Source organism: Bos grunniens, chromosome 28 (genome assembly GCF_055505025.1).
Source record: "Bos grunniens cultivar Pamir isolate PY7600 chromosome 28, Bosgru_T2T1.0, whole genome shotgun sequence".
In the NCBI taxonomy this organism is placed as follows: Eukaryota; Metazoa; Chordata; class Mammalia; order Artiodactyla; family Bovidae; genus Bos; species Bos grunniens.
Genome location: NC_141192.1, coordinates 16,634,796 through 16,660,609, shown reverse-complemented (window position 1 = coordinate 16,660,609; position 25,814 = coordinate 16,634,796). Strand labels below are relative to the sequence as shown.

At 39.4% G+C, this 25,814-nt stretch overlaps 2 protein-coding genes across 7 annotated transcripts in view; both read right to left on the bottom strand.

The window, feature by feature from the left end:
- Nucleotides 1-1,251, bottom strand: part of USP54 (ubiquitin specific peptidase 54) — a 63,190-nt gene extending 61,939 nt beyond the window's left edge. For all 6 annotated transcript variants that reach the window (XR_015156813.1, XM_086382021.1, XM_086382022.1 and 3 more), the window contains exon 1: nucleotides 419-1,251. Coding sequence is in view for 5 of the 6 variants with exons in the window: in XM_086382021.1 (XP_086238147.1) it covers nucleotides 419-565 (147 nt within the window). In the remaining variant the exon portion in view is untranslated. The remainder of the gene's footprint in view (nucleotides 1-418) is intronic.
- LOC147342906 (uncharacterized) overlaps nucleotides 853-25,814 on the bottom strand; it is a 76,704-nt gene continuing 51,742 nt past the window's right edge. The window contains exons 4-5 of the mRNA XM_086381215.1: nucleotides 2,026-2,149; nucleotides 853-1,274 (exon numbers count right to left, since the gene is read on the bottom strand). Coding sequence (XP_086237341.1) covers nucleotides 2,087-2,149 — 63 coding nt within the window. The 3' untranslated portion in view covers nucleotides 853-1,274; nucleotides 2,026-2,086. The remainder of the gene's footprint in view (nucleotides 1,275-2,025; nucleotides 2,150-25,814) is intronic.

The following is a 25,814-nucleotide window of genomic DNA, read 5'->3' as shown; positions in this document are numbered from 1 at the left end:
TTATGAGACAAGAATAACATACCTGAAAATCTTTGACTTATGGAAAGAATTTTGCTTTCTAGACTGGAGGAAAGCAACTAGGGTGATGAGACACCTTAGTCTCAAATGGAAAAAAAAAAAAAAAACAGTAGAGACTGTTCAGGAAAAAAGTCACTAAGCAAGTAGTACGATCTAGTCCATGTACCTCCCTTTAGTTAGTTATTATTTCTATTACCATTATTAATCTCTTTTACAAATCAGGTAATTGAGACTCAAACAGATAAAGTGACTTGCCTATGATCACAGAGATGAACTTAAAAAATGATCTTAAGCTGCTGATCTCAAACAGAGACTATCAAGTATTAGATTTTAAAAAGTAATCAGAAATACAGCATCAGCAACTGAAAGTTGAAGTTCACCAAAAAGAAATTATCCTTACCTGCAAGGCACTGTTGAGGAAGCAGCTGTTTTGTCCTGGCTCATTGCTGAGGCCTTTGCTGGGAGCTATGGAGGTTGAGCTTCGAGGAGCAAACATCCCCTGGACACTACCACGGCCCCCTGAAAAATAATTTCTCTTCCAAGACATTACTGTTCACATTTAGCCTGAAAACAAGAGAATATTCTGTATCTTTGGGGGAGTCCTTAGTCTTTGTTGAAGTCCTTAATATAAAGAGAATCCAGAATTTAACAAATTTACGTTGAAGGACTTTGAATTTACAACCTTTCAAACATCATATAGGTAGCTCAAGAAACTCAGGCATCCTTAGATCCACAAGCCAGAGCTGTCCTCAACTTGTTCCAAACAATGCCTAAAATTTAACATGGCACAGGACAAATTCAAACCGAGAAGTCCTTAAGTATCGCTTCCTTCTATTTTTCTTGAACCGACTCCATAAAATTCTGGTGAAGTGGCTGTAATCCTCAACTCCAACAGAATCCAGGATCAGGGTAGAGTGTGTTCTTTAGGCTTGTTTATAATGCTTCCTGTGGATTGAAGATTTTCCCAACTGGAAGGAGAGGCAGACAGACAACCAAGAATCCAGCACAACTCTCCTTGCCTTCTACTGCCCTGTCCCATTGTCCCATCATCCTCTGAAGTAAAAACCCAGGTTCTAAGCAATTGACATAGATTTCAGAAAGCTAAGAAGTTTGTTTGAAATACATGGAGTTTCTGCTGTTGTTGCTCTGCTGCTGTTCTTTAATATGTCCCAAACATCTTCTATTATTCCATCCACAACTTCAGAAAATCTCTTCTCTTTTCCTCTGTGACCAGACTAGCCAGCTGTGCCAGAGAGCTTTAACAGAAAGAAAAAAAAATCAAAAGCTTGCGTCACTTAATGACTCTACTAGCTTTGTGCTGTTCTGCCAAGATCAACGTTGCCTCACCTCGCACTATAAACTTGAAACCTTGGCAAACAATACATAGCCCTCCCCCAACCAAAAAAATAAGCCCAACAACAACAAAAAGGAGAACCACTCAACAGGCAGGGGGAAAAGGTGTGAGCAGCCTTACTTTCATAGGAGACTTCTCTCAAATTTTCTAGAAGAAAGTTGATCTGGACAAATATAAAACTCCAATGCGAACTTTCCACAACCAGGCTAAGAAAAAAATTACCAAGTAAACACATACCAAACTGGGAAATTGAAACAGTTTCTTTTGGATGTTTTGAGTACAGAAAATTTTAAAGGTGTTTTACATGCCCATGGCTATAAAAGCCTATTTAAAGGTGGGAGGGGCATGTTATCACTTTACTGAGTAAAGATGTCCCATCCCAGAGAAACCCTCATGGTGAGTAAACCATATGTCCTTAATATTCAGTCCAAAAAAACAAAATCTTCTTCTGCCCTGTTTGTTTGTATGTTACATTTTTTTTGCCAGAGGATCAGAGAGATAATTTGGGTTACAAATCACTTAATCCTCAGATTATATCCAAGGCAGTCACCATCAGAGGCCATCCATTGACCAACAATAATCTTCAACTAATTAAAATGCCAAAGAAGCAAGAGGCAAAAATTTCCTTGGAAGAAAATGCTTCTAATATTCACCTTTAAGTTCTCCTATAAGGCCGCCAGGTCCACATAAAGAAAAAATGTAGAATGTTAAATATTAAATTTGGCTTCTAACAGTTGCCCAAGCTTCTGCTTTCCTTCTCACCATCATATGGATGACCTAAAAAACCAAAAATGCTGTAACAGTTTCATCCTTCTCAGATCACCTAGCACTATCTATAGTGTGTTCAGTGGAAAAGCTGAGGCACAGGAACATTAAATGGTTGCATAAGAATGTTCTTTCCCTTCTCTAAATTCCCAGACTATTTATAATCTACAGGTCACAATTAAAGTATTTTGATTATACATTATAGTGTCATATTATTCTCTATTTGTTTTTATTGCTCTTTATTTGTTTTATATGGTGTCAGTCATATATTCTGACCATGACTGTATGAAATGGAATACTAGCTAGTGTCATACATGTGCTAAACAATACCTACATTCTTTACTCAATCTTCATAACAGCCCAATCAGTAGGTATTAATAGTTCCATTTTACAGAAGCGTAAAGGGAAGCTTAAAGACATTAACTTGCTCAAATCAAAGTTGGTAAGTGGGAGACATAGTTTTGTTTGACTACTTACTGTGACTTACTTATGCATTTTATTATATTATTCCAAAAGCTCCTAACACAGTGCTAGTCATAAGGAAGCGCTCAATAAATACTGCCTGATGATTAGCACACAGCACCAGGAAAGATCCCACGTCTCCCACACAGACTACAAGACCCTCAACTCTCTACACACACCCTCATACACACCCCACCGGAGGCCACTAAGCAATTTCCAACAAGCCATGCAGCATTCCTTCAGCTTAACTGCTGCAAAGGAATGACAAGGACCAAGCCTCCACTCTGCTCAAAGCCAAAAACTTGGCAGCAGGATCCACGTGAGGAGCTCACTGAAACTCAGCCTGCCCTATGATACACATCCGTGAGTTCAGGGAGCAAAGGGAAAAAAGGCAGTAGCAGAAAAAGAGTCTCAGGCTCTGGATGGCCTGTGTAGGGCAAGGCAAAAAGCTCTCACGCTTGAATTAGGTGTGTCAGAAACCAGAGGTGAGAGCCAAAAAGAACAAAGCCAAGAGGGGCAGTAACAAACGGTCCAAAGAAACACTGAAGACAAAATATTTCAATTAAATTGCAGGTCTCGCACCAAACAATATAATCCATCTGTGAAACATACATGAGAAAGTAAATAAAGAATTCTACCCACAAAGCCCTAACTTTTGGGGGAGTGGGGGAGGCACCGTATGGCATGTGGAATCTCAGTTCCTGGACCAGGATGGAACCTGTGCTGGCCCACGCAGTCTTAACCACCAGACCACCAGGAACTCTTGGATTTATCTAACAACCTTCTTCTTTTTTTTCTTTTTTTAGCAGTTTATGTATTTTTATTATTTTTGTTTGCACTGGGTCTTCGTTGCTGTGCACGGGCTTTTCTCTAGTTGTGGCGAGCAGGGTCTACGCTCTAGTTGCAGCACTGGAACTTCTCACTGCAGTGGCTCCTCTTATTGTAGAGCACAGGCTTTAGGCACACGGGCTTCAGTAGCTACAGCATGTGGGCTCAGTAGTTGAAGCACACAGGCTTAGTTGCTCTGCGGCATGTGGAATCTTCCCGGACTAGGGATTGAACCCATGTGCCCTGGAGAAGGAAATGGCAACCCACTCCAGTGTTCTTGCCTGGAGAATCCCAGGGACGGGGGGAGCCTGGTGGGCTGCCGTCTATGGGGTCACACAGAGGGGGGACACGACTGAAGTGACTTAGCAGCAGTAGCAGCCCTGGATTGACAGGCAGATTCCTATCCACTGTCTACCAGGGAAGTCCCTAACAACCAATTTTTAAAAGGAAAAGAACTTCCTAGGCAATATTGAAGTATTTTAGGGGTAAAAGAGCATAATGTCTGCAACTTACTCTGAAATGGTTCAGAAAAAAAGACTTGTGGGTATGTGTGCATACTTACATATACATGGAGAAAGAAGGAGAGAGAAAATAATAAACTGAAAACAGCAAAATGTTACCAATAAATAAATCTGGCTGAAGGGTATATGGAAATTCTTTATTCCATTTCGTAGAACTTGTTTATAAGTTTTTAATTATTTTCTTAAGTTGAAAAGGAACTGATATCTTCAAATAATAAAACAATTTAAAATTACATAAGAAAATATAAAAAATGTATAGCTATGTGGCCAAATTAAAAGGAAATAAGTGTTAAGTCACTTAGTCGTACCCGACTGTCTGTGACCCCATGGACTATAGCCCACCAGACTCCTCATCCATGGAATTCTCCAGGCAAGAATACTGGAGTGGGTTGCTATTTCCTTCTCCAAAAAGGAAATAAGGCTGGAATACTATTTCTATGAAAAGGAGCGTTTGAAATAGAATATAAGGTCAGGTTGTCGTAAGGAGTAAATGATGTACAGTAATCATGATATTGGGGCTCCCCAGGTGGTGCAGTGATGAAGAATCCGCTTGCCAATGCAGGAGACATAAGAGACAGGGGTTCCATCCCTGGGTCAGGAAGATCCCCTGGAGTTGGAAATGGCAACCCATTCCAGTATTCTCGCCTGGAAAATTCCATGGACAGAGGAGTCTGGTGAGTTGGAGTCCATGGGGGTCCAAAGAGTTGGACATGACTTAGTGATTGAGCACACACACACAACAATTATGATATTATTAAGAGGACTAGGACAAGACTTGCAGTTGGAAAATATGGGCTCAATTTCCAGATTTTTATTACTTTCTGTAATCCCAAACAATGTAGCTGTCCTGAACTTTGTTTTCTAGGTCTATAAAACAGCTTTACAATATCTATTTCACACAATGACTGAGATTTAACATGGTGGGTATGTGCAAGCAAGTTTTCAAAACAAAGAATAAATTGTGAGTGAACTGCTGTGCCTAAAAATAGAGAAGTAAATTTCTGTTTGGGCACCTCAGGATACGAGAAAGTTGCAAGCCAACAGGAATAAGTCTTCTACTTGTACAAAAAGAACTGTAATAGGGCTCACACAGAGCAAGGTACATATCAGTATTATTGAGCCATGTGCTTGAAGAAACATTTAAATTTTACAATTATTTTAAAAATACAAAGATTAACATGAAAAGGTAAACAACTCAGTTCAGTTCAGTTCAGTTGCTCAGTCGTGTCCGACTCTTTGTGACCCCATGAATCGCAGCACGCCAGGCCTCCCTGTCCATCACCAACTCCCAGAGTTCACTCAGACTCACGTCCATCAAGTCAGTGATGCCATCCAGCCATCTCATCCTCTGTCGTCCCCTTCTCCTCCTGCCCCCAATCCAAAAGTCCATTCTGAAGGAGATCAGCCCTGGGATTTCTTTGGAAGGAATGATGCTAAAGCTGAAACTCCATTACTTTGGCCACCTCATGCGAAGAGTTGACTCATTGGAAAAAAAAAACAACTCAGTCTGTTAACAAGAAATAGGGTAACATTTTAGAAGGTCTAAAGAATGACAAGAAAACCATGAAAAGTATCTCAGTTTCTAATGAAGGAACAGTAGCCCCATTACTAGCGATTAAAGCCAAAAGTAACCCAAACAATAGGAAGTCAAACTGGACTTTGTGACTGAAGTCACATTTGACTCAAATGTGAGTCAAAATTTGCTCACATTTCTGGTTTCTGTTCATCTGTGGAGCAGTTTACTTATAATTTACTGAAGAATCTATATTTGCCATATAGTCAAAGTTGTGGTTTTTCCAGTAGTCATGTATGGATTTAAGAGTTGGACCATAAAGAAGGCTGAGAACCAAAGGATTGATGCTTTTGAACTGTGGTGTTGGAGAAGACTCCTGAGAGTCCCCTGGACTGCAAAGAGATCAAACCAGTCAATCCTAAAGGAAATCAGTCCTGAATAATCATTGGAAGGACTGATGCTGAAACTGAAGCTCCAATACTTTGGCCACCTGATACAAAAAGCTGACTCGTTGGAAAAGATCCTGATTCTGGGAAAGACTGAAGGCAGGAGGAGAAAGGGATGACAGACGATGAGATGGTTGGATGGCATCACCGACTCGATGGACATGAGTCTGAGCAAACTCCGGGAGTTGGTGATGGACAGGGAAGCCTGGCATGCTGCCATCCATGGGGTCATGGAGTCAGACACGACTGAGCGACTGAACTGAACTGAACTATATTTGCATTGATAAATCAACAGACAGTTATCTCAATTCCTTGGTACACTCCACACATCAATAATTACAAACTGGGAATTGGGGGTGGAGGTGGGAGGGAGGTTCAATAGGGAGGGGATAGTTATATATTTATATATATACACACACATATGGGCTTCCCTGTTGGCTCAGAGGTTAAAGTGTCTGCCGGCAATACGGGAGACCCAGGTTAGATCCCTGGGTCGGGAAGATCCCCTGGAGAAGGAAATGGCAACCCACTCCAGGATTCTTGCCTGGAGAATCCCATGGACAGAGAAGCCTGGTGGGCTACAATCCATGGGGTCACAAAGAGTCAGACACGACTGAGTGACTTTACTTACTTACTTACACATATATGGCTGATTCACTTTGTTGTATAGCAGAAACTAACACAACATTGTAAAGGCATTATACTCCAATTTTTTAAAAAATTACAAACCATATTCACAATATCTTGTTGCTTAATATGAGGATATCAATATAGTAACCCCTATACAAATTAGTTATTATTATCATTCACACGTTCCCTTCTCATGAACTCTTTCCCCTTTAAAGATAACCATATACAGGTATCCCATATTCTTTTTTTTAAAAAAAAAGTAACAACAAACACCACCTTGAACTTATTTACTCCTATGCCTACTGTCTTAAATTTTTTTCAACCTTTCACTGCTAAACATCTCTGTAAAATAATTTACCACTGCTACTTTTCCTTGCTCACCATTAATCTCGTCAGAACATGGTACTGTTCCTTCACTCTACCACCACAATATTACTCCATGGTACATTTGTTTTCAAAAGCAATCTAATTTCAAAACCTACTGGCTCTTCCATATGCTTCAGTCTTCTTAACTTTTCTGCAGCACCTAACACTGGCTGCCTGATCTTACACAATCCTGAATTCATAGGGTGAATTAAAAAGAAAATGAGAGAATACCAAAAATGAAAGAATGACAAATGAATACTGATTCTCCTATCCTCCAACAATCCATTTTCTCTCTCCTTTGCTGTTTTCTTAAAAGCGAACATCCCCTAAAGTTAAAATCAGGTGTGCCTGCTCTTGTCTAGAGTGCTCCCCATGGTGTTCTCATCCCCTTTTCCATCAGAACTTAAACCATCACTTCTGGCTGATAAATGATAAATCTCATGAACTCTGAAACAAAATTACTAACTATGTGCATATTGTCTCACTTTCAAAACAAGTTTAACATGTCGACGAAATCTGAAGTCACATCCTTCTCCAACAAAAGAGTCCTTCCTCTTATTCTCCCCCCACCTATTTTGTCAACTAATGGCATCTCCAATTACTCAGGTTCTAAATCTTAGCTGTTTATCAGTCTCTGACACCTTTCTATCCCTCTCCCCCTTCCGCATCCACAGTGTAAGGTCTGTCAATTACCCCTTCAAAATCTCTTACATCGATCCTTCTTTCTCACTTCCACTGTCATCACCTAGTTGGTGCCACAATTACCCCTCCTGGTGGCTCAGATGGTTAAGAATCTGCCCTGCAATGCAGGAGACCCAGGTTTGGTTCCTGGGTCAGGACAATTTCCTGGAGAAGGAAATGGCAACCCACTCTAGTACTCTTGCCTGGAGAATCCCATGGACAGAAGAGTCTAGTGGGCTACAGTAAAACGGGGTCACAAAGAGTCAGACACAACTGAGTGACTAACACTAGACTATTACAATACATAAGTCTTTCTGGCCTCCTGTCTCTTGCTAGCCAATTCATTCATAAAATTAGTTTTTTGAACTAATATTTCTCTCTAACATACTTCATTACTTACTTGTGATTTCACACACAAAAAAAGTGGAAAGCTTGAATTGTTCCTTAGCAGTAGAACAATGTCAGCTATTCAGCTAAAAAAAGTTTTTGATAGGACCAGTCCCACCTTTTTAGGTCCCCCAAAAAAGTAATGATGTCTACTCTTAACTGCCCCTGTTCAACATCATACTGGAAGTCCTAGTATGTACAACAAGGCAAGAAAAAGAAATTTTAAAAACATATAGATTATAATGAAATAAAATAACCATCTTTATAGATACTATGTTCTATACTTGAAAATCCTAAGAAATCTACCCAAAAACCTCTAAGAACTAATAAGTGAAGTCAGGTCACAGAATACAAAGTCAATATTTTTTAAGGAATCACTTGTGTTTCTGTATAATAACAATGAACACTGGAAACTGAAATTCCTTTAAAGTACTACTTACAATACTATCTTTACCACTGAGCCACCATAAATACAAAATACTTAGGTAAAAACATAAATATATGTAAGCTCTATACCCCCAAAACTACAAAACCTAAGTAAGTGGATAGGCATGTGACATTTGTAAACTGGACATTTCAGTTTTAAGATGCCAATTCATTCCAAACTAATGCAGAGATTTAATGCAATTTCAAATCAAAACTCCAACAAGATTTCTTTTTGTAGAAATTAACCAGCTGATTCTAAAAGTTACATGGAGGCAAGGGAAGTATAATAGCCAAAAGAATTTTAAAACAGAAGAAACAAGGTGGAACATTCACTGGTCAGTACTATATGGTACTGGTGAAAAGACAGACACATAGAGCGCTGGAACAAAACAGAGAGCCCAGAAACAGGCCGACACGAATAATGTCACCGATTTTCAGTACAAGTGCAAAGGTAACTCAAAGGAGAAAGGATAGTCATTTCAACAAATGAAGTTGGAACAACTGGACAAACCTATTAAAAAAAAAAACTGAACCTTGACCCATAACTTACATTTTATACAAAAATAACTCAAAATGGATTACAGTCCTAAATGAAAACCTAAAACTATAAAAATTCTAGAAGACAAAAATGTTGTGACCTTGGGCTAAGTAAAGACTCCTTACATACAAAACAAAAGCACAATACATAAAAGAAAAAAGAAACATAGAACTGGACTTCATCATAATTAAGAAGTTCTATTATTTGAAAGGCACTATTAAGAGAATGAAAAGACCCAAAGATTAAAAAATATTTTCAAATAACATAGTGAATAAATGATTTGTATCCAAAATATGCATCGAACACTAAACTTAATGAGCAAAATTATCCAATTTTCTTAAATAGCAGATAAACATATAAAAAGATATTTACCATTATTATTAGTCTTTAGGGGGATGGAATTAAAATCACACTACATAGCTAAAAACAAAAACTATAAAAAGAAGTTATTTAAAATCTGACAACAACAAATACTAGAGAATAAGAATGAGAGCAACTGAAAGTCTCCCAAACCGCTGACAAAAATGCAAAATGACTCTGTTGGCAATTACATACAATGTTAAATGTACTTTTACCATCTGAACTAGCAACCTCATTTCTAGGTATTTTACCCAAAAAGAAATAAAAGCTTATGCTACGTAAAAACCTTTACACAAATGTTTACAGTGCCTTTATATATAATCACCGAAAACTGGAAATAACCCAAATGTTCTTCAACTAGTAAATGGTACATACATACATTAAACTCAACAATAGAAAGTAATAATACTAACACACAAAATAATATGGATGAATCTGAAATGTACTATGATGAGACTCGAAAGGTCATATGCTATACAATTTTACTTTTATGACATTTTGGAAAAGTCAAAATTAAAATTCAAAAGTCAAAACAGACCAGTAGTTGCCAGAAGTTGGAGGTGAGGGTAAGAGTTGATTACAAAGGGGCAGTACCAGCATGATGAAGCTGTTACATGTCTTGATTGTGCTGGGAGTTACACTACCTCTATACATGTAGAGGAATGTTAGGTCCATGAATCAAGGTAAATTGGATGTGGTCAAATAGAAGATGGTAAGAGTAAACATCGACATTTTAGTACTTGGGGAACTAAAATGGATGGCAACTGGCAAATTTAATTCAGATGGTAATTATATCTACTACTGTGGGCAAGAATCCCTTGGAAGAAATGGAGTAGCCATCATAGTCAAACAAAAGAGTCCAAAATGCAGTGAAAGTGAAAGTGAAGTCGCTTAGTCATGTCCGACTCTTTGCAACCCCGTGGACTATAGCCCGCCAGGCTCCTCTGTCTATGGGATTCTCCAGGCAAGAATACTGGAGTGGTTTGCCATTTCCTTCTCCAAATATCTTTTTCTTCCCCCCTTCCTGGACCACAGTGGCATGTGCGATCTTCCCAGACTGGGGATTGAACCTATGCTGTGTGCCACGGGAACACAGAGTCTTAACCACTGGGCCATGAGGAAGTCCACTTTGGTTGCAATTTCAAAAACAAGAGAATGATCTCAGCTCATTCCCAAGGCAAGCCATTCAACATCACAGTAATCCCAGTCTATGCCCCAACCACTAATGCCAAAGAAGCTAAGTCGAACAGTTCTATGAAGACCTACAAGGCCTTCTAGAATTAAAACCAAAAAACATGTCCTTTTCATCATAGGGGATTGGAATGCAAAGTAGGAAGTCAAGAGATAACTGTACTAACAAGCAAGTTTGGCCTTGGAGTACCAAGTGAAGCAGGGCAAAGGCTACTAAGAGTTTTGTCAAGAGAACACGCTGGTCAGAGCAAACGGGTTGTCTGAGGAGGCCATACAAATAGCTGAGAAAAGAGAAGGGAAAGGCAAAGGAGAAAGGAAAAGATATACCCAACTAATGCAGTTCCAAAGAATAGCAAGGAGAGATCAGAAAGCATTCTTAAGTGAACAACGCAAAGAAGTAGAGGAAAACAATACAACAGGAAAGAAAAGAGATCTCTTCAAGAAAATTAGAGATACCAAGGGAACATTTCATTGAGACGGTCACAATAAAGGACAAAAATGGCAAGGACCTAATAGAAGCAGGAGAGATTAAGAAGAGGTGGCAAGGATACACAGAAGAACTATACAAAAAAAGGTTTTAATGATCCGGATAAGCATGATGCTGTGGTCACTCACCTAGAGCCAGACCTCCTGGAATGCAAAGTCTAGTGGGCCTTAGGAAGCAACACTACAAACAAAGCTAGTGGAGGTGATGGAATTCCAGTTGAGCTATTTCAAATCCTAAAAGATGATGCTGTGAAAGTGCTGCACTCAATATGCCAGCCAATCTGGAAAACTCAGCAGTGGCCACAGGACTGAAAAAGGTCAGTTTCCATTCCAATCCCAAAGAAAGGCAATGCCAAAGAATGTTCAAACTACCACACAACTGCATTCATTTCACATGCTTCCCAAGGTAATACTCAGTATCCTTCAAGCTAGTCTTCAACAGTACATAAACCAACAACATCGAGATGTACAAGACGGATTTAGAAAAGGCAGAGGAACCAGAGATCAAATTGCCAACATCCACTGGATCACAGAAAAAGCAAGAGAATTCCACAAAAACATCTACTTCTGCTTCATTGACTACACTAAAGCCTTTGACTGTGTGGATCACAACAAACTGTGAAAATTTCTTAAAGAAATACCAGACCACCTGACCTGCCTCCTGAGAAACCTCAGGTCAAGAAGCAACAGTCAAGAAACAACAGTCAGAACCAGACATGGGACAATGGAATGGTTCAAAATTGGGAAAAGAATACATCAAGGCTGTATATTGTCACCCTGCTTATTTAACTTACATGCAGAGTACATCATGCGAAATGCCAGGCTGGATGAATCACAAATTGGAATCAAGATTACCAGTAGAAATATTAACAACCTCAGATACGCAGATGACATCACCATTATGGCAGAAAGCAAAGAGGAACTCTTTGCTCTTGCCTCTAGATGAGGGTGAAAGAGAAGAGTGAAAAAGCTGGCTTAAAACTCAACATTCAGAAAACTAAGATCATGGCATCCAGTCCCATCACTTCATGGCAAATAGATGGAGAAAAAGTGGAAACAATGACAGATTTTATTTTCTTGGACTCCAAAATCACTGCAGACAGTGATTGCAGCCATGAAAAGATGCTTGCTCCCTGGAAGAAAAGCTATGACCAACCTAAACAGCACATTAAAGAGCAGAGACATCACTTTGCCAACAAAGGTCTGTATAGTCATATCTATGGCTTTTCCAGTAGTCATGTACAGATGAGAGCCAGACCACAAAGAAGGCTGAGCACCAAAGAATTGATACTTTTGAACTGTGGTGCTAGAGAAGACTCTTGAGAGTCCCTTGGACAGCAAGGAGATCAAACCAGTCAATCCTAAAGGAAATCAGTCCTGAATGTTCATTGATTGGAAGGACTGATGCTGAAGATGAAGCTCCAATACTTTGGCTACTTGATGTGAAGAGGTGACTCACTGGAAAAGACCCTGATTCTGGGAAAGATTAAGGGCAAGAGGAGAAGGGGGCGACCGAGGATGAGATGGTTGGATGGCATCACTGACTCAATGGCCATGAGTTGGAGCAAACCCCAACACAGTGAAGTACAGGAAAGTCTGAAGGGCTGCAGTTCACGGGGTTGCAAAGAGTCGGACACGACTGAGCCACTTAACAACCACCACCACCACCAAGGTTGAATCATGAAGAAATTAAAAATCTGAACATAAATTCTTATATTTATTTAATCTTTAATCTACTTTAAAGTAATCTACTTTAGACTTTTTAAATCATCATTACTACTGGGATTTACTAAGTCAAAACAGCCTGCCTCACTTTCCTGTCTCTAACATCAGGTATACTCCTAGGAAGCTTAGAAGCCAAAATTGGGAAGGAAGCGTGTCATCTTATTACCTATTAGTGAAATGCAGTTACTAAGCTTTATGTCCCATATTGTTCCCAATCTGAACACACTAAGTTCCTGTGGGCAGGGTAAAAACCTTTCCCCTGTGTGAAATGACAGAAAACAGTGGGTCCCAAACTTTTTGCAGATTCCCACATCCAGAAGCAGACTTAACAAGAAACCATGAAGATTAAATTTCAAGGCACTCTCTTGCACAGGCCCTCAGGCCCAACATTCAATTTTCTATTTTTTAGAAAATGTTTTCCTTAAAGTGGGTCCCCTAAATTATATTAAGCTCCAGGACCCACAGAATCTGAATCATATTACAGAAAATGGGCTTCTATCGTACATGTTACTTGAAAAAATATTTAATTCAAAAAGCTACTTTGAATTCAGTAATACTAATAAATTTGTATTTTACTAATCAAACATCTAATATGTTATTCATTGTTTAAAATTTTCTTAGCACTAAATAGACCTAAATTGTACTGTCTGGTTTACATTTGGATTTTTCATTCTTAGGCAGACTGTAATATTTCTACTACAGATCCACAGTTGACAGAGTAGAAATGGCAGGGCTAAATTTAAAAGGCTCAAGACTGACAGCGTTAGAGCAATAAAGCTCTAGCTGATGACCTTCAGAAAAAAAAATCATTTTATTTCTCTGTATTAATGAAACACAGAGAATGATTACTTCACAATGAGTATACACAATACATCATAATGTGCTGCCATATTTCTCAGGCCAAAGTATTAAACCAGGCTACAGACGCAGCTACCCTAACTATCCACTACTGTATTTCACACCAAACAGCTAAGCTGCTCGTAGCCTCTATTTCTGAAAAAACCCTAAGCAGTCATTCAAATGTTTGGTGAAATGAAACTGGCTTATGCCTAAAGAGAAATGAGGCCTGGAAGGACACTGGGCCACAGGAAGAGCCCAGTGTCCCTAAGAGACAGTGGGGTGAAGGGGGTTCAGAGACATATAGCTTATTAGCACTGGAGACTTCATTATGAATGGGATATGAGTGTGACTGACACCAGTAAAGACTAGAGGGATTTGCTCCTGCAGAACCTGAGGGTCCTTTGATGAAACCAGGAATAAGGTACAAGTACCCTGGAAGGGGATAAGTCTCTTACGGAAATTCATTTCATAATCATTAAATGAAGTTCAGTGAGGTCTCTAAGTAATACTACTAATTCCATGCACAGAGAATTCCATGACATTCATGCAAATGACAGTATCAAAATATCTCCAACCAGATATTTATTAACTACAAAGGAAAGAATTTAACTTTACTATAGAGAAACCAGGCAGAGAGGCCCTTAACCAAGTGATCGGGTCAAACATCACCAGCAAAAATAAATAATGATATTATGAATCCCGTGTTAATAATGCATTGAGAACACATTTCTGTGATAGTCTTGACTAAACCTTATAATCTCAGTTCAATCATGAGAGGGAAAAAAAAAAAAGACAAATCTAAATTGAGGGACATTTGACCAAATAACTGGCTAATACTCTCCCAAAATGTCAGAGTTATAAAAGACAAAGAAAGACTGAGAAACTTTTACAGAACAGAAGAGACTAACGAAGAAAAATGCGTGAAATGCAATGTGAGATCCTAGATAGAATCCTCAGTAAAGAATAATGATGAACAAACTAGTGAAGCTTGAAGGTCTTTCCTTAATAGTATTGAACCAATGTTAATTTCCTGGTTCTCATCATTGTACTACGGTTATACAAGATGATAACATGAAAGGAAGCTGAGTAAGAGATATCTAAAAACACTCTGTACCATCTTTACAACTTTTCTGTAAGTCCCAAATTAGTTCAAAACAAAAAACTTTTTAACTATGCAAATACTTCACTGAGGGAGATGAAAGCTTGGCCCCAGTAAGGAACAGAGGTATTTGGAGGATTAACTTTCTACACTTACAAGTGTAGGTGGACGAATAGTTTGTGATCATGGGGAACTTAAGAGTCCAGTGAAGACTTCTTTGAAATCTATGGGTTTACCATGTTTACCCTCACAGTTCAGCAGGTAATGCGTTAAGTTCTATTAGTTCAGAAGTCTGTTTCTCAGAGCTTGATTTACCTGGAATGAACTATTAGAAAAGTTTTTCAATCTGTAAGATCAAGAAAAAGTAAATGTAAAAGGACAGGGGTCTTGTTAGGGTGATGCATTTTTTTCCCCTCTTTTCTCTATTTTCTAAATTATCTATAATTCACGGATAAATTATGTTTAGTTTACAATTTCCTTCAAGTAAAACTAAAATTGGATTTTAAACTCATTTTCCCTAAGAACAGAATGAAAGGGCTCTGGACCAGAGGCAACCAATCATTGAGACACCTAAGATCCTAACAATATGAAAGCTGTTTAATAATTGGTAACTATTGCCTATCTAAAAACAGGAGGCTAGATTTCGATTTCTATTTCTTTTCATTCCAGTCTCATTGCTACTGCTGCTATGCTCAGCTCCTCTCCCCACTGGGCTACTACACCACATTACTGACTCATTGCCAGACCACCATTGCTGCATATGAGACCACCAGAGGACTCCTAAAATACCATGCCCTTCCCCTTTTCGATGGCTTCTAGTGATGAGGATTCTTTTGGCTAGAGAAAAATGGTACTTTAAAAAATAAAAAATGGAATTTTCATAATTCACAAGGGGAGAAATTAATGGATGGAGTTTTCACAAGTTTCTCTCCCATAATTTTTTCCTGTCCACTTATTCCACTCTCGGGGCAAAAACATGAACAAACAGTAAACTTAAAGAAAACCAAAGCAGTCAGCAGGACCTACTTTGACAATTTTTGTTACTGACTCATGTTCATGATTGTGTTTTTCTTATTGCATGTTTTTATTTTGTTTTCTTTTTCATGTTTTTATATTCACATATTCTGCTAGTAAAATTAACTACTAACTTATAAAATTGAATTAAATATGTGTGACACTTACACAAAGTTTAAGAGTCATTAGACCTTACCACCATTTTCCAGTTACATCTTGTACTCACTCATTCACAAATGAATTTGTAGAAGATATACCTGGATCAATTGATCAGATATCTGAGCCCCTATTAAGTGCCCCTCACTCATCTTCCACTCCAAGATGAGCATTCCCATCCTCTCCCATATTACAGTTACTTGTATACAGGGACTACCTCATATATTCCTTAAGGGTATCTTTCATTCCACAGAGAAGTTGAATATAACAGGCACTGAATCACTGAAAGTTTATTTCAAGAGGAAACTTTCTGTTTGAAGGGATAAGGATCTAGAACAATCAATTCCAACATTCTGATAGACTCTGACTCTCCTTAAATGAGTCCCCCAAATCTCCATATCTAGCTTGAGATATTGCAGACATTTTTTTCTAAGAAGACTATATAAGTGAATCAATATTTGCTTTTGATTCAAGCTTAAAAATAAACACAGATAGCATCTACAAGCATTAAAAAAAGGTCACACTATTTGTTGATTTATGGGCTGATTATTGCAAACTCCCCAGTGAATACTGCTACCCAACTCAAACAATTTCCTGTGGGTTGGACTTTGGCAGCCTCAAATTATTACATCATGTACAACAAGAAAAACTCTATGCTGATAAAAGACAGAAAGCTTTATTTTTTTCTTTTGTGAGAACTTGGAAAACTGTCATTTACCATAAATCTGTCCAAAACCAGCTGGAAAAAAAAAAACAAGCCAAGTTTCACTTTGTTATAAATGACAAACTAAATAACTAAGAAATGACAGTTGTATGCTACTTAGCCCCTCCTTACAAAGATCCAGAGCTATATGGGTAATTTACCGACTTGTATGGGAGGCAGTGGGCTTTCCAGGCAGCCAGGGGATGAAGAATCCACCTGCAATGCAGGAGACACAGGGGACAAGGGTTCGATCCCTGGATTGGGAAGATCCCCTGGAGGAGGGCATGGCAACCCACTCCAGTATTCTTGTCTGGAGAATCCCATGGACAGAGGAGCCTGGTAGACTACAGTCCATGCGGTCACAAAGAGTTGGACATAACTGAAGCAACTGAGCACAAATGAACATAAGAGAGGCAGCAAGACAGTAGAAAGAACTCAGTGGCTAAAAACACAGCGTCTACAGGAGCAACTGCCTTACATAACCTCAGGAAACACCATGCTCATTGTGGAGATCCAGGAGGTACCATTCTAAGAGAATACAATGTGAATTTTAAAAGTTTGGGAGCTAGAGTTCACAGGGCAGAACAGTTTTGGATTCTATCTCCTAACATCTGTGTCATCTTGACCAACTTACTGAATCAATTATTGAAGTCTCCGATAATGAGGTGGGATTAAAAAATAACATGTCTCCCACAGAACTCTTACAAGGATTAAATGAAATAGTGTGTATGTGTGCATGTGTGTAAAATTAGCCCAGTATCTAGGACTTAGTAAATGAGGCATAAATGTTTTAATGATAAAAATTAATAAATAAATGTTTTGATGATAATTATCATAAAGAAGAATAAGATGAATCTACATTCCAATCCCGCTCCATCACGTTCAGGTCATTTACCACCTGTAATAAATGTGATTTATTGAGAGTACTGTAACAAAATTCTAATATTCAGGGCCAGATACAAAATAGAAGTTCCATAAGTAGTAGCTATGATGATGAAAACTGCATCCCCATACCAATTGTCTCTCTTTCCTTTTCCCTCTCTCTCTTATACACACAAACACAGACACACATACACTTACTATAAAAATTCTATGAGATTAAATTATAATTGATAGTACAAACAGAAAGCCATATCAAAATGAAGGAAAATGTATTCTAAAAATAATGCATTCTCAATACAATTCAACTATTGGTTTTTCTAGTAGCCATGTATGGATGTGAGAGTTGGACCATAAAGAAGCCTGAGTGCCAAAGAATTGATACTTTCGAACTGTAGTGTTAGAGTAGACTCTTGAGAGTCCCTTGGACAGCAAAGAGATCAAACCAGTCAATCCTAAAGGAAATCAGTCCTGAATAATCATTGGAAGGACTGATGCTAAAGTTGAAGCTCCCATATTTTAGCCACCTGATGTGAAGAGCCAACTCACTGGAAAAGACCCTGATGTTGGGAAAGATTGAAGGCAGGAGGAGGACGACAGTGGATGAGATGGCTGGATGGCATCACCGACTCGATGGACATGGACTTGAGCAAACTCTGAGAGATAGTGAAGGACAGGGAAGCCCGGAGTGCTGCAGTTCATAGAGTCCTAGGGGTCATAGAGTCGGACACGACCAAGCAACTGAACAATCACTATCAACATTTAGCTCAAAAAACTTCAGTGACAAAATACTTATAGTCAAAACTCCTAGGACTTAAATGGTCTTCCACAGTCTTAACCCATGTATTTCCAACCTCAAGTATCACTGTTCCCCTTAAAACAGAATAGAAGATTTGTTCTCCATATATGCCCAGCATTTTACTCAATAAGGAATATGTACATTTATTGAAGAAAGTCTGCATATAAGTGGACCCATGAAGTTCCATCCCCTATTGTCCAAGAGTCATCTGTATTATCCTTGCCCTGGCCTCATCTTCCCAGTACTTCCTAATACTAGAAATCCACTCCACTCAACAAACCTGTTTGAAGAAGCCACTCAGCTGGTAAGTTATAGTAATGATGACTAATGACAATCACACCCTATTAGAAAGGAGTAGTCATTTATAATTAGTTCATTTCCCAAAAGATTTTCTAAATACTGTTCCCCACCAACTGGGACTTACTCTGTCTCAGGAACTTTGTTATTCAGTGCTTACCCAACACATAAGTACTTTATTAGAATACAAAGTAGAATGTTACATTGCCTTACCTTCAACAAATGTTCAGTGACTGTTAAATAAATAAATGAAGAACTGAGTTTTTTAAAACACATTTTTCAATTTAGAGAGAACTCAGTTATAAGCATAATCAGTCACCTCTTTATTTCTTCCCTGAATCTACCTAAATCTATCATACCTAAATCATATTATACCTAAATTGTACCTTCTGTTTCCCAAAGGTCTATGGAAGAAAGATACTTTACCTAATAGCCAGTAGGACAAACACAACATTCTACTCATATACATAGCTAATATCCAAACTAGTAACAATGGCAGATAAAGGAAAGAGAATCAACAGCAATTATAGGCACCAAGACAGCAAAATGATAACTACGCATTAAATAAAGTTGCCTTATACTATCCTTTAGCTCAGTATCTTAGAATCAAAGTTTTTTCCTAATTTTTCAAACCACTGAGGTTTTTTCTTTAACTTAAATGCTCAATTACAACCATTCACTATTTATGAATCATTATAAACTTACCATTACCCGAATTATTTCAGCACAAACAATAATGAAAGCATGATGGCTCTATCAAAAGCCACTGCCTGCACTGACTTGCCTCACTTCTGCTGGGAGAACACTGGCACTGAATGGCACAAGCAACTCCAGTGTGAGACACTAGGCACATGACTGGGAAGGTGACAGAGGACACCGAGGAGAGAAGGAGTGGAGGGGTGGGCAGGAGTCCACTGAAGTTCACTCCAGAAGCCTTCACGATACTCAAGCAAAAACATGCTACCAGACTCCCGGTTTTAAGCCAGTTCAGATCTTACTTCTACCACTGACAACTGAGAGACCTGCGGCACCTCTTCCGGCTGTAAGATTATAATAACAGCAGCCGCCGCGTGTGCCACGAGCCCCGTTCCCCAGTTGTGTCCCACTCTCTGCGACCCCATGAACTGTAGCCTGTCAGGCTCCTCTGTCCATGGAATTTTCCAGGCAAGGACACTGGAGTGGGTTGCCATTTCCTCCTCCAGGGGATCTTCCAAGCTCAAGGATCAAACCCCCATCTCTTGTGTCCCCTGCATTGACAGATGGTTCTTGACCAAGAGTGCCACCTGGGAAGCCATCACTTAGTGAACACCAACTCTGTGCTAGCCACAAGACAAATGGTACATCCTTTAATTCTCATGATTCATCTACCAAGTAGGCATTATTTCCCTCATTTTCCAGAAAAGTAAAACCCAAGTTCCACTCGTGCACAACTGTTTTCCAGGGGGATAATACTACCTACTTAACAAGGTTGTACTGGAAATTAGAAGTAAATGCAAAGCACTTACCACATGAACTAGCACTTGTCACACAGTAGGAGCTTAGGAATTCATTATTATACAAGTGCACCTATCACTTGAATAAGTGACTCAATTGAACTTCAATGAAATCCCACAAATAAGTTTTCCTTTATATCATCTTCCATACAAAAATAATAATTAGCAGTACTTCTGTAGAACCCAAGGTTTACAACTTTATAACTGTTTAAAATACCATAGGATCATCCATTCAGTGCCAATACACAAACACACACACACACACATACTGTTTTTTAGTTGAGAATCAAAATGTATAACCCAAGGAAATAGAAAGCCCATTATGAAAGTGATATTTGCCTTGAGCTGAGTACCAAAATATTAAATATTTTACTTACAAAAAGATTATAGATCTCACATCTCAAGAGAGAAGGTGCTAATGAACAAATCTAACTTCCCAAAAATAATTCCCAGAAGCATCTGTTATCCTCAAGTACTCAGCAAACCATTTCCCAGAACTGACAATATATTGCCAAAATCTTAGTGAATTTTGCCAACATTCTGCTGAGAGGAAAAAAGAATCATTCCAGTTCTTGAAATAAGTGCTACTTTTCAGTTTAGCCACAAAATACGGTCTTTTCTCTGTTATTACTTTTATCAATATGTTAATACTGAAAATAAATATAAAGAAATCACAAATAATCTTCTGTCTGAAGGAAATTTAAATCCACATCCCTTATCTTTAATTCTATAAGCTCAAGAAAATCTATGAGAATGGGTTTTTAAACCAATAATAAAAATCAATTTTCTAAAGCCTTAATAATTGAATCAGAGGAGGGAAGAACAGAAACAACAGTCAGCATTAAAGAAGCCTTCTGAAAGTTAAGAGTCCTATAACCTCAATTTCAAAATTTAAACTTTTGCTGTTAAAAGCAACACTTCACAAAGACTGATCAGTTCCCTCCATCCCTCCATCCATCCCGTTTTACCACAAACACACACTCACCAGAGAGCAGACTCAACTCCCAGCAAAAGGCCTTCAGCAATCAAGGGCATTTGTGGGACGAGAGATACAGGAATGGGGAGGGGCAAGCGAAGAGCTGGAGTTCTGGGGAGGGAAGGGTACGGAGTGAGGAGAGGCAGCTAACAACAATGGAAAACTGTGATTCTAAGCCACAAAGGCTTCCCACAGAACAGGGTAACAGGGGAAGGACAATTCTTTTCACCACCTACCAGGAGCTCAGCACTGATAACTCATAATAAAGCTAAAAAGATGGAGCTTCCAACTAAACACAAAGTAAACTTAAGAAACTAACCAAAAGTAACTTGAAAGGACATATCACAAACTTCATAGAGGCTTAAGAAAAACATTTAGGAGTCGGTTTCCTCCAGGGGCATTCCTGATGACAAAGGTCAGCAGTATAACAATAAGGTCTGCAGAGTGGCAGCTGCTTTCAAATGGAGGGCTAGCACTAAAAAACAGTCCTTTGCACTAACAGTCAAAAGGAGCACCAGAAGACACGTAACACTGTGATTATTTAAATCCTTAATTCACAATTCTAAGACTATCTAGACTTAAGTTGAATTAGATCATTTTAAGAGGCAAAACTATCTCAACTCCTTTAAAAAAAGATATTCTTAAAGAAAATTTTTGTGTGAACCGAGCCGTTAGATTCAAGAATAATTTTTCTAAAGCTTGAAATCTCAAAGGGTCCCAACCTGAAAAGTAAAGACAGTGAAAGATCTTCCCTACTTCTCTCAGGGAAGAGGCCAAACAAATTATATCATCAAGAACAATCAGCAGGCAGAGTCCTACCCCCAAACATGTGATCAGTCCACCCAGAACTTACATTTGCAGGCGGGGCACAAAGGCCCCAGAGGACCAGCACACACCCTTCTATGTACTGCTTATTCCCTGTTAGAAACCAGTTTTACTGAAAGGAGTTGTTTTATAAGCATACAGATGAAAAACTCACCAGCAGAACCCTCGCCAAATAGGAAGGAAAGTCTGCAGAGATGGTTATATATTCCAGAAATGGAATATTTCCTGCCATATCAATAAACAAGGATATCACAGTCATCAGCAATTGCAGCCCTCCTATGTGTGTGTGTGTGTGTGTGTGTGTGTGTGTGTGTATATACACACACACATATATATGTTTTTCCTCGTAGCTCAGACAACCTGGAATCAACCCCTGGTTCAGGAAGATCCCTGGAGAAGGGAATGGCTACCCACTCCAATATTCTTGCCAGGAGAATTCCATCGACAGAGAAGCCTAGAGGACTACAGTCCTTGGGGTTATAAAGAGTCAGACACAATTGAGTGACTAACACTTTCACTTTCATTTATATACGTGTGTGTGTGTGTGTGTGTGTGTGTGTGTGTTTGTGTGTGTGTGTTGGAGAAGGCAATGGCACCCCACTCCAGTACTCTTGCCTGGAAAATCCCATGGACGGAGGAGCCTGGTAGGCTGCAGTCCATGGGGTCTCGAAGAGTCGGGCATGACTGAGCGACTTCACTTTCACTTTTCACTTTCATGCACTGGAGAAGGAAATGGCAACCCACTCCAGTGTTCTTGCCTGGAGAGTCCCAGGGACGGCGGAGCCTTGGGGGGCTGCCGTCTATGGGGTCGCAGAGTCGGACACAACTGAATCGACTTAGCAGCAGCAGCAGCAGTGTGTGTGTGTGTACCTGCAGCAGTGTGTGTGTGTGTACCTGCAGCCATCAGACTACAACTACTTCCTATGATGAGCCCTGAGGAAAAGAAGCTCAGGATGGAAAAACACAGGATACTGGCCTCAGATAAGCATTAGTTGCTAAGTTGTGTCCAGCTCCTTGCAACCCATGGACTGTAGCCCACTGGGTTCCTCTGTCCACGGGATTTCCCAGGCGAGAATACCAGAGTGGTTGCCATTTTGTCAGGGAATCTTCCCAATCCAGGGATTGAACCTGGGGCCTCCTGCATTGCGGGCAGATTCTTTACCACCTGAACAACCAAAGCAGCCCAGCTCCAGATAAGTGAGTTACATAAGCAAGGGATGATTACAGTGAGCCCAGATTCTTCCATCTTCCCATACACAGAAAAGCACCAAATTCCTTCACTTGGGATATCTGGCTTTCTTCAATTAACAACAATTTTTTGATGTTCAGACTACCTGCCCTTTGTTGAAAAACTTCTATATAACCTGGCTCCTTCCCTCATCTCTGAGTGATCTCTCAGAGTTACTTAAGATGCTGCCTCTTGGACTTAGGCCCTAAAAATTTCCACCAAATAAAATATAACTCTCAACCTTTAGGTTGTGAATATTTTTAAGTTGACATATTCATTCATAATTCATGGAATTAATCAAATAAAACTAGCATACTGGGGCAGAGTTACAGAGCTTCAACCCTGGTTACAATGTAACTAAATACCATGACTTCTCATCTCAGTCAAGTAAGGGAGGTGATCCACAGGCAAACACATTAATGGACTGTAATCTTTTTTGAAGCCCCTCAGAAAATATTCCACGCAAAACTCTCCTATGTACTCACATTCTGCCTTGTAAAAGTTATTTTTGGACTTTTCTTATTTCCTTTTCATAGGAGGAGATTAGACTGCATAGGAGAGTCTATCTCATAACGAGAGCCCTGTGTCAACCACTGGCCCTCTCAACTAAAAATAAATTAAGTAACTACAGCTTTGTGCTAGAGGAGTGCCAAATTGCTTGTAGCAGTGTTTTTGTGGCATGATTACTAGGTCAAGATGTTGCCGGGAGACCCCTTCCAAAGGCTTGAAAACGAATTGTCCGAGGAGACACATGTACTGACAAAGCAAAAGACTTTATTGGGAAGGGGCGCTGGGGTGGAGAGCAGGAGGGTAGAACTGCTCTACCACATGGCTCACTGTCTTAGGTTTTATGCTAAGAGGGTTATTAGTTTGGGGGTTGTCGCTGGACAATCTTGTTTGGCCCATATTTGGTCTGACTTAAGTTTCTTCCTGGTGGTGAAACAGGAGGGAAGGGGGCAGGGCACAACCTTTAAAAGAATGACATAGCCTGAGGACACAACAAAAACTGATTAGAGCCAAACAGGTCCAAGATGGTGAACCAGTCAACTTCCACTAAACCTTGAGCCTCAGTATACACTCATTGTACCACAGCAGCGAGCTAAGTGACACAACAATGCTGAGGCCAACCATCAAAGAGCAAAAAGTAGGCAATAGCCCAATTCCTGTTAATCCTTGCTCCTTCTCCAAAATAATTGGAATACTCCTCCCACTCATTGGGCTTCCCTGGGGGCTCAGCTGGTTAAGAACCCACCTGCCAATGCAGGAGACTCAAGAGACATGGGTTCGATCCCTGGGTCAGGAAGATCCCCTGGAGAGGGGAATGGGAACAGTTTCAGAAAAAAACAAAACATACATCAACAGATGAATGGATAAATAAATGTGACATATTCACTGCACAGAATAGTATTCAGTCATTATATGAATAAAGTATTAACACATGCTACCACATGTAAATATTGAAAACAGTAAGTGAAAAGGCCAGTAATAAGGATCTCCTGTTGTATGATCCCAATTATATGAAACACCCATAATAGGCAAATTACAGAGATAGAAAGTAGATTAGTGGTTGCCTAGGGCTGCGAGGAGGTGTGAAAGAAATAGAAAGTGACTGCTAAGAGATAAACAATTTCTTTCGGAGGTGACAAAAATGTTCTAAAATTGACTGTGGTGATGGTTATTCAATTCTAAAAATACCAAAAACCACTGAATTATAAAACTTTAAATTGTGTGTTATGTGAATTATATGTCAATAAATTTTTGTTTTTTGTTTTTTTTTTTTAATCACAGTTTTCCTCTTTGCAAAACAAGGGCACTCTTTGTTTCATGTCTGTGGTTTAAATTAGGTTCCCATAAACAATAGCAGCTGTCACCTGGTAAAAGTAAATGGGCTTCAAATGCTTGGCAAACAACTTCTGTGTGTATGACATTTTGAATAGCTGTTTTTAAAGCATACATAAGCACGAAAATCAGGCTATCAAGGCATTCTTAGTCTCTGACACTGTCATTTAATTCAGGACAGGATGCAATAATCATTTCTCTAATCAAGAAGTCAACAGTAATACTACTGATAATAGAAATGTTCAAAGTGAATGGACAAGATAACTCACTTTGACAAAAATAAGGCTGAAAATGCCACTGAAATGGTATATCCACAAAAGTCAGAGTACAAGTTTTATGTTTGGGTAGAAAGACAGAACAGATGAAGAAGCAGCCTGAAATGATACTTGCTGGACATACCCTTTGCTGCTGCTGCTGCTGCTGCTGCTGCTAAGTCGCTTCAGTCGTGTCCGATTCTGTGCGACCCCACAGACGGCAGCCCACCAGGCTCCCCCATCCCTGGGATTCTCCAGGCAAGAACACTGGAGTGGGTTGCCATTTCCTTCTCCAATGCATGAAAGTGAAAAGTGAAAGTGAAGTCGCTCAGTTGTGTCCGACTCCTTGCAACCCCATGGACTGCAGCCCACCAGGCTCCTCCATCCATGGGATTTTCCAGGCAAGAGTACTGGAGTGGGGTGCCATTGCCTTCTCCGACACCCTTTGCTAAACAACTACAAACATTCCCCTACACATCTGTAGAAATCCTTCCTGTTGTGTTTTGGGCAAATCTCCCCAGAGTACTCACTCAAAAGCTGACATAAAATCATCTGTTTGATAAACAATTTTGACTGTGCTCAGAGTGCAAAGAAAGCAAACAACTAATGAACTTTTGGTAAGTGAAAAGGGGGACAGAGGAAAGGGGGAAAATGGGCAAGTATTTACCTTCATTAAAGAGACTTATGCACCACTCCTGAATTGGTGATCTGAACT